At 41.8% G+C, this 21,060-nt stretch overlaps 1 protein-coding gene across 6 annotated transcripts in view; it reads left to right on the forward strand.

The window, feature by feature from the left end:
• The window catches only part of PARD3B (par-3 family cell polarity regulator beta), a 1,031,031-nt gene extending 1,018,925 nt beyond the window's left edge, over positions 1–12,106 (forward strand). For 4 of the 6 annotated variants that reach the window (XM_021075045.1, XM_021075043.1, XM_021075044.1 and 1 more), the window contains one exon: positions 7,430–12,106. In XM_021075045.1, the coding sequence (XP_020930704.1) occupies positions 7,430–7,787 (358 nt within the window). In that variant the 3' untranslated portion in view covers positions 7,788–12,106. The remainder of the gene's footprint in view (positions 1–7,429) is intronic. The other 2 variants (XM_021075042.1, XM_021075046.1) reach the window with 2 other exon arrangements.

Raw genomic sequence — 21,060 nt, forward strand, 5'->3', positions numbered from 1 at the left:
ATAATATCATGTCATCTTCAAACAGTGATTGTTTTACTTCTCTTCCAATTTGGATTCTTTTTGTTTACTTTTCTTCTCTGACTTCCTTTGTGAGGATTTCCAAAACTATATTGAATAAAGTGGCAAGAGTGGATATCTTTTATTCCTGAACTTAGAGGAAATGCTTTTAACTTTTCACCATTAAGTATGATGTTACCTGTGAGTCTGTCATATATGGTTTTTATTATGTTGAGGTAGCTTCCTTTTATGCCCAATTTCTGGAGAATGCTGAATTTTGTCTAAAACTGTTTCTGCATCTACATATGTGATCATGTGGTTTTTAGTCTTCAATTTCTTAATGTGGTGTATCACACTGATTGATTTGTGGATATTAAAAAAATCCTTTCATCTCTGGGATAAATCCCACTTGATCATGATGTATGATCCTTTTGATGTATTACTGGACTTTGCTAGTATTTTGTTGTGTATTTTTGCATCTAGGTTCATCAGTGATATTGGCCTGTAATTTTTTGTATCTTTACATGATTTTGGTATCTGGGTAATGGTGTCCTCATAGAATGAACCTAGGACATGAATTTCTCTGCAATTTTTTTTGGAAGAGTTTCCAAAGGACAGGTCTTAATCTTCTCTAAATGTTTGATAGAATTCACCTGTGAAGCCATCTGGTCCTAAACCTTTGTTTATTGGAAGGTTTTTAATCACAGTTACAATTTCAGTACTTGTGACTGTTTATCCAGGTTCAATCTTGGAAGACTGTATCTAAGAATGTGTATGTTTCTACTGGGTTGTCCATTTTATTGGCATATAGCAGTCTCTTATGATCTTTGGTATTTCTGTGGCTCAGTTGTACCTTCTCCTTTTTCATTTATAATTTTATTGATTTGTGCCCTCTCCCTTTTTTCTTGATGAGTCTGGCTAAAGGTTTATCAATTTTGTTGATCTTTTCAAAGAACCAGCTTTTAGTTCCATTTATCTTTTCTATTGTTTTCTTTGTCTCTCTTTATTTCCATTCTGATCTTATGTTTTCTTTCCTTCTAACTTTGGGTTCTGTTCTATTGTCTCTAGTTTTTTCAGGTATTATATTAGGTTGCATGAGATTTTTCTGGTTTCCTAAGGTAAGATTGTATTGCTGTAAACGTCCTTCTTAAAACTGCTTTTGCTGTGTCCCGTAGGTTTTGGATTGTGATGTTTTCACTGTCGTTTTTCTCTAGGTGTTTGATTTCCTCTATAATTTCTTTGGTGATCCATTGGTTTTTTAGTAATATATTGTTTAGCCTCCATGTGCTTTTTTGTTTTTTTCTTATAGTTGATTTCTACTCTCATAGTGTTATGGTTGGAAAAGCTGATGGATATAATTTCAGTTTAAGTTTACCAAGTCTCACCTTGTGACCTATCATGTGATCTGACCTAGAGAATGTTTCACATGCACTGAGAAGAATGTATATCCTTCTGCTTTCAGATGGAAAGTTCTATAAATATCAATTAATTGCATTTGGTCTAATGTGTCACTTGAGGCCTCTGTTTCTTTATTGATTTTCTGTCTGGATGATCTATTGATGTAAGTGGGGTGTGAAAGTCCCCCAATATTATTACATTACTGTTGATTTCTCCTCTTATGGCTGTTAGCTTTTGCTTTATATATTGAGGTACTCTTATGTTGGGTGCATATGTATATATTACAATTAGTATATCTTCTTGGATTGTTCCCTTAATCAATATATAGTGTCCTTCTTTGTCTCTTAAAAAGAGCCTTTTTTAAGCCAATTTTGTCTGATATGAGTATTGCTATTCCAGATTTCTTTTGATTTCTATTTGCATGGAATACCTTCTTCCATCCCCTCACTTTCAGGCTGTATGTGTCCCTAGATCTGAAGTAGGTCTCTTGTAGGCAGCAAATATACAGGTATTAGGGCTTTAATAGAAAAAAAATTAATAGAAAAAAATATTTATCAGAAGATATCTTCAATTACATGTCCTATTTTTGTATCCATTCAGCCAGTCAATGTCTTTTGGTTGTAGCATTATTTAATCGTTTACATTCAAGGTAATTATCAATATAAATGTTCTTATTTCCACAGTGTTAACTGTTTAGGATTTGTTTTTGTAGGTCTTTTTTTCCTTTCCTCTTTTGTTCTCTTGTGATTTGATTACTATCTTTAGTATTATGTTTAGATTCCTTTTTCTTTTTTGCGTGCATCTACTGTAGATTTTTGGTTGGCAGTTACCATGAGGTTTTATATAGCAGTCTCTATATATACACAAGATTATTTTAAGTTACTGGTCTCTTAATTGCAAATGCATTTCCAATAGCCTGCATTTGTACTCTCCTCTAGACTGATTTTGATATTATATTTGTGTGTGGATCATTTACTACCTTTACTGTATATTTGCCTTTACCAGTGAGCTTTGCCACTTGTAATTTTCTCATTTCTACCATGGCCTTTACTTTTCCACCTGGAGAACATTCTTTAGTATTTGTTGTAAAGCTAATTTGGTCATTCTGTAATGCTTATCTGTAAAGCTTTTGATTTTTCCACTGAATCTGAACAAGAGCCTTTCTAGGTATTCTTGGTTGTTAGTTTTTCCCTTTCATCACTTTAAATATATTACACTCCCTTCTGGCCTGCAGAATTTCCACTGAAAAATCAGCTGATACCCTTATGGGCTGCCCCGGTAGGTTATTTGCTGCTTTTCCACTGTTGTTTTTAATATTTTCTATCTCTCTTTAATTTTTGTCAGTTTGATTAATCTTCCTTGGGTTTATCCTGGTTGGGCCCTCTGAACTTCGACTTTAGTGAATGTTTCCTTGCCCATGTTAGGAAAGTTTTTGGCTGTAATCTCTTTTAACATTTTCTCAGGCTCTTTCTCGCTCTTCTCCTTCTGGGTCCTCTATAATGTGAATGTTGGTGTGTATAATGTTGTCCCAGATGCCTCTGAGATTGTCTTTCTTTTCTCTCTTGTTTCTGTTCTGCAGCAGTGATTTCCACCAATCTGCTTCCCAGTGCACTTATCCCTTCTACTGCATTTTTCATTTTAGTTACTGTATTGTTCATCTATTTTTGTTCTTTAAGTCTTCTAGTTCCTTGTTAAATACTTCTTGTATCTTCTCAGTCTGTGCCTCTATTCTTTTTCTAAGATCTTGGACCATCTTTACTGTCATTACTTGGAACTCTCTTTCAGGTAGATTGCCTATCTTCACTTCAGTTAGTTGTTCTTCTGGGCTTTTATCTTGTTCCTTTGTCTGAAACATATTTCTCTACCATCTCATTTTGTCTAACTGCCTGTGTTTATGGTCTCCTTTCCATAAGCTGCAGAATCATAGTTCCTCTTGCTTTTTCTGTCTATGCCCTGGTGAGTGAGACTGGTCCAGGGGCTTGTGCAGGATTCCTGTTGGGAAGGACTATGGCCTTCCCACAGATAGGTGGAACTGAGTCGTGTCCCTCTGGTGTGCAGGCCACATATAGAGGTGTGTTTAGAAAAATCTGTGGGCTTAGGACAGCTTTAGGAAGGCTGTCTGATGATAGGTGGAGTTGTGTGTCAACCCTGCTGGTTGTTGGCCTGAGGTGTCCCAGCACTAGAGCCTAAAAGCTATTTGGCGTGGCCTGGTCTCAATGACAAAATGTCAGCTTCACAGAGAGCTCATACCAATAAATATTTCCTGGAGCCTCTACCAGTATTGTCCATGCCACCACAGTGAGCCACAAGTGACCCCTGCCTCCCCAGAAGACCCTCCAACACCTAAAGAAAGATCTTGCCAAGGCTCCTATGGAGTAGTCACAGCTTTTCCCTGGGTCCCAGTGCACTCAACCCCCAAACCTTCAAAGCCAAATGCTCTGGGGGCTCCTCCTCCCAATACCAGTCCCTCAGGCTGAAGGACTTAATGTGAGACCCAGAACTATCACTCCTGTGGGAGTACCTCTACAATATAATTATTTTCCAGTTTGTGAATGTGGCTATGCAATTTGATTATATCACAAAAGCACCCACACACACACCATCTTGTTGTGGCTTCTTTGCCTTTGGATGTAAAATACCTTGTTTGTAGGTTCCAATCTCTTACTGATGGTTGTTCAGCAATTGGTTGTGATTTTGCTGTTTTCATGAGAGAAGGTGAGCTCAAGTCCTTCTGCTCTGCCATCCTGTCCATCCTGTTTGATATTTTCACAACAGATTCCTCAAAGAGTTATGTCATAAAGAAAGCATAGGCTTGTTTTTCTTTCCTTAAGTAAATATGGCACTGAGTGAGAGTTTCTATTGAAAGCTTTTTTTCTTCAAGAAAAATAACAACATATACAAATAAAACTCATGGGGTCACATGAAAAATGAATGGTCTTAAAATGCAGATGAATTTGCTACTTGGATTCTTGTGTTCACTGGAATCTTCAAAGGAAGGTTCCCCTGGATTTCTCAGCGATGGCTCAAAACATGAAGCATCAGTCACTGTGATAAGCATTTCTTAGGCTCCAGAATGAGGTGGGGTTTTTGCTTTCCTACAAATATTAAATTGCATCCACATAAAGGTACTATGAGAAGGGAAACTCAAGATTAATGAAGATAAAATATCAGCTCCCTCTTCTTCCATTATCCTATCAAATTCTACATTAATGAGTCAGGCTTTTTTTTCTTGTTTATAAATTGTTCTTTTAAGTGCGTGTGTGTGTGTGTACACGACACACACACAATATTCACAAGCACTTAGGAGTTCTGGTAAGAGTCAATGCTCAACTTTGAAAAAAAAAAGTTATTATAAACAATATCATCCCTCTTTCCCCTCCCTCCCAGAAAGAAAAATTCTTCCAGCACTCTTTGAACCTTAAAAGAGTGTTTTCATAGGTCAGTTCATTGTTTTCCTTCTCTCTGAAAAATTAGAAAGGATAACTGTTTTGATGAGTTCTACAGAAAAAGACAATTTCCATGATTTCATTTCTTGACAAAGAACAGCTACCTCACTTGGTTTCTGCCACATGTAAGCAAACTTGCAGACATAAAGTCTCCCTTCAGAGAAAGCAATGTGGGTCCATAAAACCATCTTGGGTTCTGTGCCATCTGCCCCTGGCTGTGAAAGGTGACCTAGTGGCCAGGGATGCAGACAGAGAAGACATGAAACTGCCCCAGAGGCACACAGCCTACGTGGTGGCTATGACTCTCAGGGTGACTTCTGCCCCATCACCACTTGATCTGGGTTGTCTGTCCACAAATAAAATTAAAAAAAAGCCATGGCCTGTCTGTGTTTTATAATGTTCTGTTTTAGAGGAAAGTAATCTCCAAGGAGAGAACAGGACCCTAAAAGTCCAAGGCCTGGAATTCCTCCTTTCTCTCTTTCCATTTTAAACAGGAAACATTCATGCTAAGAGGGTCCAGGGGGAACACTGGTTGTATGTTCATTTTAAGGCAGATAATGTTTGTGTGTTGCAAATGTCAGTGATTTATCCCAAGGGCTTAAAATGAGTGCAGAAAAACCACATGTTTCACTTCATGCAGAGAAATATCTTCAGTAGATTTTGAAAGAAAACACAGGTTAAGGATTTTTTTTAAGTGTTTCGGAAATCTCTAACATGAACCAAAAGGAAATAGAAATGAGCACGGTGGGGGAGGAGGGGACTTAAAATATTTTATGATAAAAGATATAATGAATGCTGGAAGTTTTCTAAATAAAGAATAACATTTGAAAGGAAAGGGAAGATGAAATCCTCATCCTTTATTTCTCAGGGCTAGAGTGACAGATTACACATTTGTGCTCTATTTGTCATGGGCAATTTAAAATAGAGCAAAGCAAACTACACTGAATAATAGCAGTTGATGCTGTAATAACTTGTACACAAACAATTTAATTTTTTTATCTGAAAACTCTCACTAACTAAATTAACCCAGGCTCAAGGATCTATCTTTCATTATTATACATAGCCAAATTAAGACATCCAAAAGGAGAGAGAATGCCATTGCTCAACCTTATGAATGTGTTCACATGCTGCTTTCCACATGGACCCGAGCTTGGAGCCTATCAAACCTCCATGGATTTTGGGAACTTACAGAGCTGTTTTCAGATCAAACTCTGCAGATTACAGGGTGATTCTGACCCTCACTGACAGTGCTTCATTAACCACAGAGACTGTATTCTTACAGCCCTGTCCTTACTTTCAAGTGTCCTACCAGTTTGTACTCTGACAGTGGAGAGCTTTTCATTAATTACCATTGAAAAAGTAAGTCTTCCTTTAAAAAGAAATAATAAAAATAGGAATGGTAGAAAGTGGGAAGGATCTGGGCATGGTGGTGCTGAATATGTGCACAGAAGGGTTATGGGATTTTAAGAGCTGCGAACAGAACTCATCTGTTTAACCCCAGGCTAGATAAGATGCAGTCATCTGTACATTGTTGAGAGACCTATTGCTTCTGTTGTGGCAAATGGATCAGAAGATGCTTGTTGTTTTAGTAGGGAGATCCAGACATGGTAGCTTTCTGTTAGTGTTTTTTTGTTTTGTTTTGTTTTGTTTGTTTTGTTTTTTTTTCCCACTGTACAGCAAGGGGGTCAGGTTATCCTTTCATGTATACATTACAATTATATTTTTTCCCCCACCCTTTCTTCTGTTGCAACATGAGTATCTAGACAAAGTTCTCAATCTGTTAGTGTTTATTCTTGCCCTGGACCTTTCTGTGTGCGGACTCATTACATAGTGCAACTTACAGCTGATTTGGCTCTTCCCCCTCTGCTACTGGCCAGGTGGTACTTGTTGACTTTGCGGTAGAATTGCTTTATATCACAGTTTTGGGTGGGTAATTCCAAGCTCTAGATTAGGACTTTTTCTGGGACCTCTTGAGAGAGGAGGACACACTAATCCACATAGAGATGTGACAGACACCAACCAGAGTTAGACCAAGACTATGGCCCATGTAAAGAGCACCGCAAACACCTAGGAGAGAAGTGAGTACAGTCCCTGGGGGTTTCATGACCCCAAATAATGTGTGCATTTCTACCGCCACATCAAAGTCAGGCTTTGGGGAAGGGGCATATGATCCAGCTTTACCAGAGACAAACTCTGCCTTATTTAGGCAACTAGCTCGGTCATAATGATAAAGGTCAACATACAAATAAGACAGAAGTCTATTGCTCTCTCAGGCACCAGTCAGTCCTGACTGACACTGTGGCTCAATGGTGTCAAGGGACCAGGCTCTTGCCTTCTTGTTGCTCAGCCTTCCTCAGCATATGGCTTTCTCCTTGTGGTCTTATATGGCCACTCCAGTGGCCAACAGAAAGGAGCGAAGAGAAGAGGAGAGTCCCTCTCTTCCTTTTAAGGGGACATATCACATCTGCTCACATCCCATTGGCCAGATCCAATCCGTGGCCACACCAAACTCCATGGGAGGCTAATGAATGTGAAGTTCACTGAGCAGCTTAGGAGATACTGATGTATGTCTGTTCTTCTCTTTCCAGGGGAGGACCAGCAGATCCTGTAGACTATCTGACAGCAGCACCTCGAGGGCTCTACAAGGAAAGGGAGCTTCCATTTTACCCAGGGGCTCATCCTGTGCATCCTCCCAAAGGGAGCTATCCCCGCCCCCCAGATCTGAGGCTCACAGATCTCCGGTATCCCCAGTATTACCCACCCCCACCAGCCCCCCAGCACAAAGGACCCTTCAGACAAGACGTTCCGCCTTCCCCTCCTCAGCACCACAGAGTACCAGCCTACCAGGAAATAGGCAGACCAGGGCCCCGAGGGGGCAGCCCAGATCAGTATCCATACCGAACCCAGGATCCTCGGCAGAAGAACCCCATGACGGCAGCCGTGTAGCTGAATACCACTAAGCTCAGCCCAGCCCAGAAAGGAAGACATCCAACATCACCTTTGTTCTTCCTACCCACTAAGGCCTTCTTCCTGTTAAGAATTCTGTCTGCGTGGTACAGGTTAGGTTTTTCTCCCTGAGGTTGCAACACCTGGTTGCTAATCAGAGAGGAAAAATGAGACAGGAGTTTGGGAAGGAAATCAGAAGGCAGAGGAGGGGTGGGGCCCTAAAAAAATACTGCCTGATACATGAAATAATTTTAGAGTTTGTTTAGTTCACCAAGAGTGGTAACTAAACAGACAGATAACAGTGGAGATCTACAACATGCCACCTCCCTGGAGTACACACACACCCCATAGAATTGACAGCATGCGTCCAGTCTCTGCCCAGGATCATCATCCAATCAGAGGCTAAGCTTCAGCCACTTTATTAGAGTTAAGTCTGTGAAGAGTGGCTGTACATAATGGGCATCCTAAATGAGTAGTTTTTTCACTGAGAAAACAACCGCAGCAAACATGAGGAGTGATCTCCTTAAAATGCTTTATACAAGAGGAAGACTACATTTATTTGTAGAATTTCTCAGGTTCTCGGTACCACTCATTTGGTATAAGCATCTCATGTTTCCTAAAAGTAAGATGTGAGTGCAGTATTAGTGTCCTGGGAGAATGTGCAAAGCTAGTTAGAGCTTCCAGAAGAAATACATTCTTAGGACCAAGGCAATCAGGTTAAGAGAACTGAAATTCCAAGGACCTTCCTTCCTCCCACCTCCCAGGCACAATAGCATGGAGATACCTGGTTACAGCTTCATCCCCAAACCTCCTGCCTCTAATTAGTGTAAGCAGGGCCTCTACTTTAAGGCTCTCATTTGAGCCTAAGGTATACGTGGGAAAAAGAGGGCCCACTGGTTAGGTCGCACAGGTAGTAGTGCTCTGGAAACAGCAATTCCAGACTCAGTGCCAAATAGCACCATATGCACCTGGGGCCAGGGCGGGGCTGACTGAACTCTTTGGGAACGATAACCAGCAGGTAGTTGGTGGTGACTGTGTGTGTGTGTGTCTGTGTGTATGTGTGTGTCGGCATGTGATTACCAGTAGGGAGAATGGAAAATAAAAATGCTTTCTGGAAAGTGTGATGAGAAAGGGAATAAAAAGGAAAAAAAAAAAAAAACAACAGAAAATAGCAGGGACGGGAGAAGGAGCATAAAACTAAATCAATCTATATCTGCTATATTTCATCAACAAAAGACAGGGCAAGGCCAAGGTCTCCAGTTGGGAAAAGAAGGTCTTATAGCTTTGAAAAGCTGAAACCACACCCTCCCATACCCACCGCAGTTTCTTAAGTGCTTTGCAGCTTTCTACTTATTTCAACAGAATCTCTAAAACCTACAACCTGACCCAAATGAGAACACGAGAAGACCAAGAAACAGTAAAGCACAGGAGCCTCAACTTGTTCAGTGACTCTTGAAATATTTTAAGTGTTTTTACATTCCTTCTTCATTCCCTCCAAAAAAAAAAAAAAAAAAAGTCTTGAATTCAATTTAGACATATTTTGGCTGAGATTAGAATACCTCTGACTGATAGGATTTAATAAATTATAGTATCATTGAATATATAGAGTATCTATCTAGCCCAGTTTAGTCTTATTTTTTTTAATTTAAAATAGTTCTGTTACCAAGAATGATGCAACTGGTGGTTTTAGACTTAACTAGTATTATTTACTAAACTTTAAGAGGTATCATTTTCCAAACTACAATTGACTTACCCTCTTGAAAGTAGACTGTCAAGTTGTTTTTTGCCCTCTATCATCTCTCTTATGCCAGGCACCTTTAGATTGTCTGCAGTTTGTGCAAAGAGGTTGAGGACTGGGCCCTGCTCACCTAGAGGTGGAATGCAGATGAGCTATAGGGTTTCCCTGCCAACACGCTGCAAGCTGCCTTTGCCTCGAACTGAATAAACCTTCAAGGAGATAATGATGAGGGAAGCATGATGTGTTCTGAAGCATTAAAAATCAGCTCTTCAAGATGTTCCATAGTTGAACCAAATTTCTGTAGACTACTGGACATAACCAAGCCAGAAGACTCCTTCTGGATTAAGGCCAAGGTCCCACAAGGGGCAGCGGCGTAAGGTGAGATATTCTGTGTGTGCTGGAGAAGTGGCCCTTGTAGGAAGAATGCACATGTTTTCACCATGTTGCCACTGTGTGAGCATAATATCTCCTGTACTCAGGCTCAGGGTAAGCTGCTCCAAACATGGTTTTGTACTGTATACACAGGCAATAAAACAGTTGCTAATTCTAAGGGGCAGCCAGTGATGTGAAGGTACTATTAAAGTAGACCAAAAACAACAACAAAAAAAAAGATAATAGATAACGATGTTCTTTTCTTGCTTGAAGTATAACATATGTCCCATTTGGCCCTTCCCAAAAGAAGCTAACATTATGCAAGTCTTCATCAAGCTAAGTAGCAATTAAGAACAGCTTGAATGAAAGCTTTATAAAGGCCTGTGTACCAACCCTCCAATTGTCACCACCCAGAGGTTACGGTATTCTTTCCCAGTATTTAGAACAGGTACTTTAGAATATTTAGAAGACCAGGCTATAATCAGTAGGTGCCCAGGAGCAGGAAATAGTTCCCAGTTTATTTATAGCCTTGAAAAAACTCCGTCAGGTGTATCCTTGTAGCTCAGAATACTAATATACCCCACGAAAAGTGTCACAGCAAGCTGCAAACCCAACAACGTACAGCCACTCGGCTTCTGATCTGACCATTAGGTCATCCAAGCCTCAAAATGATGTGTTGGCCTCAAGTTACTCAAGATATTTTAAAGAGCTCTGTTTTTGTCCCTTTTTGCAGTAGAGAGATGAAAGGGAGTAGACCACTGAACACTTTCAGATGAAGGCGAATTCAGTCCTCTACAAGGAGAGGAACACATCATCTCATGAACCCAGTGTCACTGGGCTGCAGCCATATCACTCTTGGTATAATACTGCTTCCCCACAATATCACATCCCTGGATGAAAGGCAAGCTCAAAATCAGGAGTATTTTCTTAAATAGAATAACCACAAAAATTGGGGAAAATATTACTGTGATGCTCCTGATTCTTAGATTATTAGATCTATTTGCATTGACGCCACAGTACATCACGGAGCAAAGATCTTAAAATCAAGAGCATGGGGAGAGCCACAGACCCAATGGTACCCTGTGGAGGAAACTCTTTGCACACCTACTGATAGAAGAAATTTGAGACTTCACTAGAGCTTTATTTTTGCCACCACTAAACAACATTAAAACATGATTCATTATTCCTTCCAAAGATTTATGAACTTCTTAAATCGAATCTATCTTCTGGAGGAAATCCATCTGATAACTTTTGGAGTTGCCAGGAATAAGGTTGTTATGCACAGAGATCAAGCCTTTAAAGAGTGTTTATTCCCTAACCTGTAACCACAGCCTTCATTTTCTTTGGAGGAACACTTAGCATTTCAGAGGGATAAAGAGATCTGGAGAGTTTGGTGTGGTTAGGGATGTGTGTCTGTAAAATTCCCCTCAGCATTAAACTCTGACATCCGCAATGAGAGGTCTTCAAATTGGTGCTAAGTTGGGTAGACACCCTACTGCTTCCTGAGTGCACGAGCAACAGAAAGTCCAAAAGGACTTAGTGCAATTAGGCAGGAGGGAGCTGGATTCAGAAACAGTCCACGATCCTATTCCCCTGTACTCCCCATTCACACCAACTTAAATGGAAATGATGCCACAGTAAGACCAGTAAGAGGAGTCTCCCTAAGATATGCCTACAAAGTCACCGTTCTGATAAAAAGGAGAATGAAAGTTCACTATCTAAAATAAGCCTATAAGCTCATATGCAGCTACGACTTCTAAGTGAAACTCTTTCTCCCTCATGTCTTTGAATAGCAATAGAATGACACACACACAGCCTGACTTTTAAAGTCAGACTTAACTACAAGCCCAGAGTGGGAGTGAACTAACCCCCAAGGCTGTCTCCTGACTCAGCTCTTTCAGACAGTGTTATGTTCCAACCACGATGACTGCAATACTGTTTACTACTGGAACATCAAAACCAACCTACTGTCTATACAATCACTTTTTCTAGCGTTTCCCTGTACTTAGGTGATACCAAGTCTGTTCATAAGTTTTGAAGATAAATTATGTGAGATCATATTTTGGCATATGGGGGTGGAGAATGAATTCTTTACAGACTTTTTAGGATGATCCCATTTGTACCACAGAAAACATTTTGGATATTGTTATATATGAATATATAAATTTTTCTTGGTTATTTTGCATTAAAATAAAGCTTTATTCAGTCAGTCAGAGTCTGTTTTCACCCACAACTGGTTTGTTTTAGGATTTGATGATGGAATAGATTGGTCATGTCCTACTCACCCTTGAACAGCAAAGACAGTTGCAGAGGACACGAGAATAGAGCATCTGTCACTTGCTAGGCAACCTGAGAAGCCGGTGCTGAGATGGGAGTGAGCAAGCAAGATGTACATTTAGAATGGCACTTGGGTTGAGTACCTACACAAGGCAGGGGAAGGAGACAGGATGGGGCAGAGGGAGAGACTGAGCTGCCATGAACTCCCAGCTTGGGCTCCGCCAACTCCACAGGGAAATCTCAAGCTGCACTGGCCCCAAAGAGTTGCCCCAAGTTAGGACGAAGAGAAGGGGCCTTTATCCACTGTCTTGGTCAGGAGGTATGGGTTACCCCTGGAAGGAGGGGAGACTTGAGCCCAGGCAGTTTTTTTTCAGGTAAGGCAACACCCCAAAGAGCTAACAGCTGGGCATCATCTTTGGGAGGTATTCCCAATAGCTGGGAAATAGCCCTTTGTTCCTAGAGTGGGATCTGGGCAATGCATCCCAGCACCCATGAATGCATCTAACACTGCTGACCCCTCTCTCATGCTGGAAACAAGCTTGTCTGTAGAAACATGATTCTGAGTCAGTTTTCCTCGAGACCATCCCTGTGTTTCCCCAACAGCTTTATTGGCTTATTCTCAGCCTGCCCTGCACTCTGTCTGGCAAGTTCATCCACAGCCAAGGTTTCAGCTACCACCCCGGCCTGATTTGCTCACAATTTCCAACTCTGATATCTCTTCTAAGCACATGCATACCCAATTTCCTACTAGACATCCCCGTTTGGACTTTCTCTAGGTCCTTGCATTCAGCACGTCCAAACTGAAAACAAGCTTTCTCCAAAGACACCTGCTTCTTGCGACTCTGTGTTGGCCAATGGCACCACCATGTTCACAGTTACAAACCGGACCCCTGGCTATAATCCTTGACTTCTCATTTATCATTCTCACCCTTCCCCACCCCCATCCTCATCTGATGAGATGGAGGCCAGCAATGTCCATGCTTCCTGACATCCTCTCAGGCCTTCCTTCAGCCCCATCACTTTTCACCCACCCTCTTCAGTAAGCTTCCATGTGATCGCTGCCTCTTCTTGTGCTTCCTTCTGACCCACCTCTATACTATTACAGACTTGCCACCATCTTTGGTAAATAAAATCGTACTGAAACACATAGACACTGATTTATTCTCTAGCACTCTCACCTCACTGCTCTGTACTGCCAGCGGAATTTTTCTGAAATGGAGATTTGACCATATTATTCTTCTGGAGACAGCATAGTCGTATTGAAACAACAATGGCTTTAAAAACAGGCAGACCTGGATCTAAAATTAGGTTCAACCGCTAATGAGCTACATAACCTTGGGTAAAATACTTCTCTCTCTAGGCCTCAGTGTTACCGTTTGGGAAATGAAACTACTATATATCTTATGGAATTGTTTTAAGAATTAACTCACATGACAAACACAGGATCTCTGGAGCCAGGGTGAACCAGCTCCCAGGAGCCAACTGCCTGCATCTCTTTCCAACTCTTATGTTTGGTGATGTCACACTGATGGCTTGAAACAGGTCATGTTGAAAGCATTCGCAACACAGAAATTAGCATACCTTACAAAGCAGGACTTCTGCTTTGGAGAGAGCCAAAGTTGTTGGAGCTGTTAAACATTGCCAGCACATCACAGCTACATGTTTGCTAAACCACTGCTCTATATAACATATACCGCTGCCCAGCAGTTAAGGAAAATTAATCCTTGCCTCCATTCACACACATGTACACCCTCACTCCTCAAAGCCTTTCTGTGGCTCCCTAATAATTCAAGTTAAAAGTTCAAAGCCCTCCAAAATCAGTCCACTGTGCCTCTCCCTCCTCCTGTCCTGTTACTGCTAGTTTTTCATCTTATGCTACTGTTGTTTCAGATGCTTTTGTTCATTGGAATCAGGCCTGACTTTCACAGCTCTGTTCCAGGGCAATATGCTCAAACCACCCTTTGTCCATGGCTCATCACTCCTCCTTCAGACCCCAGACCAACCAGCTCTTTCCCCACAAAGACTCAGAGGCAGAAATTGGAGGCTGGCTCCCTCACATCCACCCCATCCTCTCAGAGCAGGACTTACTAAAGCCAGAGGTGGAAAAGCTGGAGAGCACACTTTCCAAATTTCCCTACAGCCTGGGGGCCATGTGAGGCCCAGCCTCTACCAGTCAGACTGAACTCTGAAAGATGGAACTGAGGCCCAGGTATGCTTCTGCATGCAAACACAGTAACAGAGGCGTTGGGTTTAACTCTAGGGGTCTCTGGTCTCTAGCTTCCTGGGGGGTTAAGAGGCTGTGTGAGGGTGATCCACTGTGTCAGCAAAGATCACAGCTGAGGCAGCATGATTCTGCTGCCGATAGTCGGGGCATTGGCTTTTCAGGGCCCTGACTTTCTGATCATCGAAGGCTAGAGACACCCCTCTGTGAGCCAGTTGTGAGATTTCTTCCTGGAAGCTCTACCTGGAGCCTGCTACTCTAGCCCTTCCAACATGTTTGCAAACACCTAAGTCCCCACGTAAAATCCCTTCTGTTAAACTAGCTAGAATGGACTCAGTTATCTGCAACTAAACTGAGCAATATCTGCTTTAGCCGCCTCCCAAGGCAGAGCTGGTAACTCCATCCTGTATGTTACTGAGATCCTTTCTGCAGATCCTCAATAAAACTTTTATTACCTCTCTTACAGTGATTAGTTTCCATGTCTGTGTGGTCTTCTGAGGAGTATCACATTTGTAACACATTGCCTGGCTCTGACTATATATGCAAGAAATATTTGTTGAATTCATTTGAATGAAGAAATGAGGTGTGAGGATTCCTTTCCCAAACTGCTGCACTGCTGATGTTCCATCTCATAGCCCAAATCATAAATCTCAAAGCCCTGTTGTTAAAGATCGCCTGGTATTAGTCTTGAGGTGAAAGGTGTTAGCTCACATGGGCAGGCCAGGTTCCAATTTAAAGTATGAAGCAGAATAGGAGACTGTAAATGTAATGGGTAATGCATTATTTAGAGAGTAAAGAGAGACTTAAGTAGAGAGAAAATGTATTACTTACAACCTACTAAATGGAAATACTTTTAGTGACAGATGATTACTATTATTATTGTATAATTCCTTGGATTTTAGGCAAGTGCTTTGCAATCACTTGCATTACTTGTTCCTTTCAACAGCTGTAGGTGGTGAGTCGGATGGCTCCCTGACTTTCTGCAAATTGAGTCCTGTATACAATGATACTACAACAGAGGTTTAATGAACAGTATTTAGGCATAGCCAAAGAAACTAGAGATTGCTTCCATAAATGTCTTGACAACTGCATTTTTTTTTTAGTGGCCATGTTTATTATCACTAATTATTGTTTACAATACATGCCGAATATTTCATGATCACAGTAATTTTTGCTTCTCATACAAAGAACAAGTCCATTCTTATTTTACAGATGAAGAAACTGAGACGTGAAAAAGCCAACCAGGTACTCCAGGGCCAGACAGGGGGAGAGAAAGCAGAACTTCCTTTATTAAGAATTTCTGACAACCTACTATGTTCCTCCTGACATACTGTGCTAGCTTCTGAGTGGGCTCTCTACCATGTGCTGGATACCTCACCAGCTTGCATCAGAAATTCCTTCCTGAGCACATGGCCAGTGTGCTTTATCCCTGTATTGTCCAAATCACTGGGCTCTCAAAGGTCACTGGTCATGATTAAAGATGGCCCATATCCTCTAGAAAAGCAGGAAAGGTGCTTCAGCTGTCAACATGTAATAGCTGTCAACTATCATCCTTTTGACCTAAACTTTGTTTGGTTGTTTTTGATCCTCCCCACACAATCCCCAAAAATGCATAATAACGAATGTGCAACACCATAAAAGATAGTTTAATTGGACCCTAACAACCTCTGATTTTGTAGCTCTTCTGCCTGGTCATTCTAATAAGAAGTTCAAAACTAAAAAGAGATTCAACTGTGACCCAAAGAATACTGCACATAAAATGCAGCAGAGGGCCCCAGATATCGAAGAGCCTTGGATTTTGACCTCAAGGGCCTGATAGTCAAGGAGGAGAGAAAAACAAGTGTACAAAGAACCAAAATTCAAAGCTGAACGTAGTGAGTGCTCAAGGGGGATGTACATTGCCAGGGAAGCCTGACTTTTGACTTTGGGTATAGACAGAACCAGGGTAGATCCTACAGAAGATATGACGTCTGAAATAGCCTTAAAGGATGGGAAGAATATAAACAGGCCAAACAAAGGATACTGGCTTTCCCAGAAAAAGAACAGGATGCACGCATCTGCACAGAGATGGGAAATTTCCAAACACGTATGACTTGGGGGGAAGGCAGAGGACAGATTGTGATGGGGGTGGGAGGGTTGCAGGTTAATAATTATAATAGCTAATATTATTCAGTGCTTAGCAAGTGCTAGATACTGGCCTAAATGTTTTTTCATAGTTAATCCTATTTAATCCTCAAGCTCCATGAGAAAACAGAGCCTTAAATGAATTAAGTAACCTGCTTTTGGAATTTCAGACCCAACAAAATAATTACCTAGGGGCTCTAGGGATTTGAGTACTTAAGAGAATCATATACACAAATAGGTAAGTAAAACTGGCCCAGATGAAAGTACTATGTGAGCTGAACTTGAACATTTCATCAGATCATCATCCCTTACTAGCGAGGGAAGGGCTAATATTTATTGAGTGTACAGGAGCCATGCTCATTGCTTTCCTTACATTTACCTCATTTTCTCTCCATGTCAATTAAGGTGGGCATTATCTCCATTTTACAGGTTAGAAAACTGAGGCTCTAAAAGCACAAGAACCAGCTATAGCTAGTAAAGTAGCAGCTGTGCTCTCAAATCCAGCTGAGTCCACAATGTTCCTTGTTACACCAGTGAATAGTTGGGGATTACAAGTAAATCTCAGTGCAATTTCTTTTAATTCTTCATAGCTTACACTGTGATTACCATGTAAAGCGTGTGCAACGTTGAAGAAAATTGAGAATGTGTAAATGCAGATTTTGACATTTCAGACTCAAGAAACAGGCAACCTTGTGTTAGTTCCACTATATATTAAATTATAAGCTATGTAGACAGCAGTTTTGAAAGGTATCCAGGCAAATAAGTTGTACTTTTGGCTGAAGTCAGACAGGTAGATGAAACTTTGATGACTTAATTCCCCCAACTATTAAAGGTATAAGCAGACCAGGACCCTGAGTTGGAGAGAGGCTGCCAGAAAATTTATTAAGAGCAGTAAAGTGCAGGGCCATAATTTCAACAGGTTATCGTGCTTCTCTGGCTAATTGTTTTCCAAGGTTTCTCAGCTCAGAACCATTCACAACATTCTTATCACCTGGGCAATGTGCGTGTTCCCCAGGATATTTTCCAGCAGGCAGCCACCTCTGTCCTCCAGTCACGGCTATATTTTTGCTCAAAGAGCCGTTGATTAGATTTAAGAGCCGTCCCAGCCCCACAATGCACAGTCTTGCTGATCTTCAGAGAGACGGCGGTGTTACCCTTTGATTTATGGAGAGTGCAGCTCAGCCCCAGCCCCGTGCTTTATTAAAGTAGCTTTTAGTCATATTATACCTTCCCAGTTTCGAGCTCCAAGTGCTTCCACCACCTAGGAGTCAAAATCTCTTTGAAAAACAGCATTCGGGGTGATTGGGGGGCAGGCGGGGGGTTGCCTTGTACCCTTCTAGCATCTGCCTCCCGACCCCCCAGGTGTAAGATGGTGGGCGGGGAGGGGGTGACGGAGACCCAGGCAGAGCCCTGCTCTCCAGGTGGCCTTTCAATATCCGTTTCTCTCCTGACCCTCTCTTGACCTTCTCAGTGTGACAGTGTTTGGCCTGGGGCTATGCCTCTTCACAGTGATTTTGTTTTTTTTTTTTTTTTTCTACCCAGGCTTTAAAGAGGAAGCCTCAGAGAGGTGCAGCCACACTGCTTTGGGACCCACTTTCAAAGGCTCCCGTTCTCGGGCTGTGTTCTGCACAATCCAGCAACAAGATGCAGGCCCCCAGCAGAGAACACAGTAGAGCAACCAGCATGAGTTCCTGCACATGAACCAACTGCCTTATAGGTGCCGGATGTTGAAACCTGGCTTTGTCCCAGAACACGGAACTTTACTTTTTTTTTGATAAATCAGCCCGCTCCCCAGCACACAAGTCAGGCTTGTGACATGAAAGGCGGGTGGGGGAGTGCTGAGTATTCTCAGCTACAAGTGTCAGCCATGCTCTACTGAAAAGCATGAGGTCCTTCCCAAGGGCCTGGCATCAGATCTCCATCCTCCCTTAGAGGTGTCCCCACTCCCTCTGGAGTCTTCACTAAGACTTTCCTGCTCTCTGCAGCTTGGATCCTACACCGACATCCTACCCCAGCCAGCTCACTGGAGTGGGGCTGATAAACAGTCATGTTGGGCCAAGGCTGGGGTTACTGTCTGGGAGATGTACCCTTCTCCACTCCCCACTTCTCAGTGGGTGGATAGGCCACCCTAGAGTCTGGCACAGTGGTGGATGGGTTGCAAGTGGCTCTTGCATTGACAAGCTGGGGGACCATTGCTTGACTTCAGCTATCTCTAAAGTGTTGATAATCATGCCGACCCCATAGGACGGTATGGAGAGAACCTGAAACAATGTACATGAGGCATTTATTATATCAGCCAATAGATGATATAATATTACTTGCTCTGATCTTTGCAAAGAATCTGACTCTGGGTAGGACTTAAATAACACACCATCACCCTGAGAAAGCATCTCCTTTCCAATTCTCTGCTTCCTACCAGAACAAAGGCTGGATCAGGGGCATGTGTGTCTTCAAAAGCCCTTTACAACTTGTTAAGTTCTTTTATTAACACAGAGCGGGCTTCAGACTTTGGCAGGCTCTAGCTTGAATTGTATAACTATGTTTTGTTTTTATTGTATTTATTATATAATTCTTATATTTAGTTAAAAAAAAGGATCTTGGCTTTTTTTCTACTTACAGTAGTGAAGTAATTTTTCATTAAAAGCAAAATGATTCAGGTAAATATTAAGTAGATAATGGTACAAATGGATACAGTAACAATCATAGCATGCTTAAAAAAAAAAAAAAAAAGTGAGGCTCAGAAACACTGTGCTAAACCAGTGGAGAAGTGTCCCAGGGGCCTCTGAGGCCTCCTGAAGGTAGGGCCACTTCTGTAGCATGCCAGCTGTTTGGCTGAATCCTAGGGCTCCAGGGTAAGCTACAGAGGAATGAAATGAGGCCTAAATGTTCTGAGGCAGAGATTGTGTCGACCAGGCTGATCTCCCCTAAGGGGAACGTTCCCTGGCCTTCGGCCCCTCCTGGCTCCTGGCTGGGTTTTCATCACCTCCCCATGGGTCCTTTTCTTGCCCTCACTCCCCAGTAGTGGTGACTGCAGGGGCATCTGGATGATTCTTCTGCTACGACCAGAGACAAACTAGACTGCACCAAGAAAAGAAAAACTTTTCTTTTCCCCAGACCCTGGAATTACATCAGCGTTAGAGCAGGCCTCAATCTCTGCCTCTGTCAGGGCGCCCAAATTTCACTCTTCTAAGCATGCTGAGCATTGGATTAGGCTCCATCTAACCCAATATGACCTCATTTTAACTTGATTGTATCTGCAAAGACCCTATTTCCCAGTAAGAGCCCATTTGCAGATACCAGAGTTCAGGACTAGAACATATCTTTTGGGGAAGCACAATTCAATCCACACACTATCCTGTATAGGGAAGCTATCCCCCTATCTCTGCACCTCCCACTAGCCTCCCATCAAAATCTTTGCCCAGGGTGCAGCTAAGACTATTGCAGACTGAAGTACCAGTGACTGACTGCACAGACCCAGCTAGTGCCTTGCTAGGTTCCTTTGTCCCCCTTCCTTACTGAAAATGTCACCATTTCCTTGGGGCTGGTGATAGGTCAGCAAGATATATATATAAACTTGCTTTCCTATACTCTCCTTTAATGTAGGGGAGGTCATAGGTCACTGTTCCAGTCAGTGAAAAGTAAGCAGAAGTGTCTAAGGATTTTTGAGAAACGTTTGGTTTCCAGATACAAATAGCACACTTGCCACCTCCTCCCTTACTTGTTCCCTTCTTCTTCCTGCCTGGAACCTGGATCTGACATCTAGAAGCCCAAGAACCACCTTGCAACCATGAGGTGATAAGCATGAAGATATTAGGTCAAAATTCTACATGCCATAGATGATGACACAGAAATTACATATATATATATGTGTGTGTGTGTATATATATATGTACATATATGTGTATATATATGTACATATATGTGTGTATATATGTACATATTTGTGTATATATATGTACATATATGTGTGTGTATATATATAGACACATATATATGTGTCTATATATATGTACATATATATGTGTGTGTGTGTGTGTATATATATATAGGCTTTTTAGGGCTGCACTGGTGGCATATGGAGGTTCTCAGGCTAGGGGTCCAATCAGAGCTATAGCTGCCAGCCTACACCACAGCAACACAGGATCCAAGCCGAGTCTGCAACCTACACCACAGCTCACAGCAATGCTGGGTCCTTAACCCACTGAGTGAGGCCAGGGATCAAACCTGCATCCTCATGGATCCTAGTCAGGTTCGTTAACTGCTGAGCCACAAAGGGAAACTCCCTGGTTTATTATTTTAAAAGGAAAAGGATTTATACAGCAGCTCAATGATGCCATCAGGACCCCAGACTGTTTCTACCTTTGCTGAGAATGAAAACACAACACGAACCCTTATCCCAATGGGTGGGTTTGTATAAGTTTCATCCTTGCCAATAGGGATAACAATATATGCAACCAATGGGGTTGATGGAGTAAATCAGTTAATACATTTAATGTGCCCAGAACCACACCTGGTGTGTATTAAATGCTCCATAACTGTTG

The sequence above is a fragment of the Sus scrofa genome, chromosome 15, assembly GCF_000003025.6.
Source record: "Sus scrofa isolate TJ Tabasco breed Duroc chromosome 15, Sscrofa11.1, whole genome shotgun sequence".
Classification (NCBI taxonomy): Eukaryota; Metazoa; Chordata; class Mammalia; order Artiodactyla; family Suidae; genus Sus; species Sus scrofa.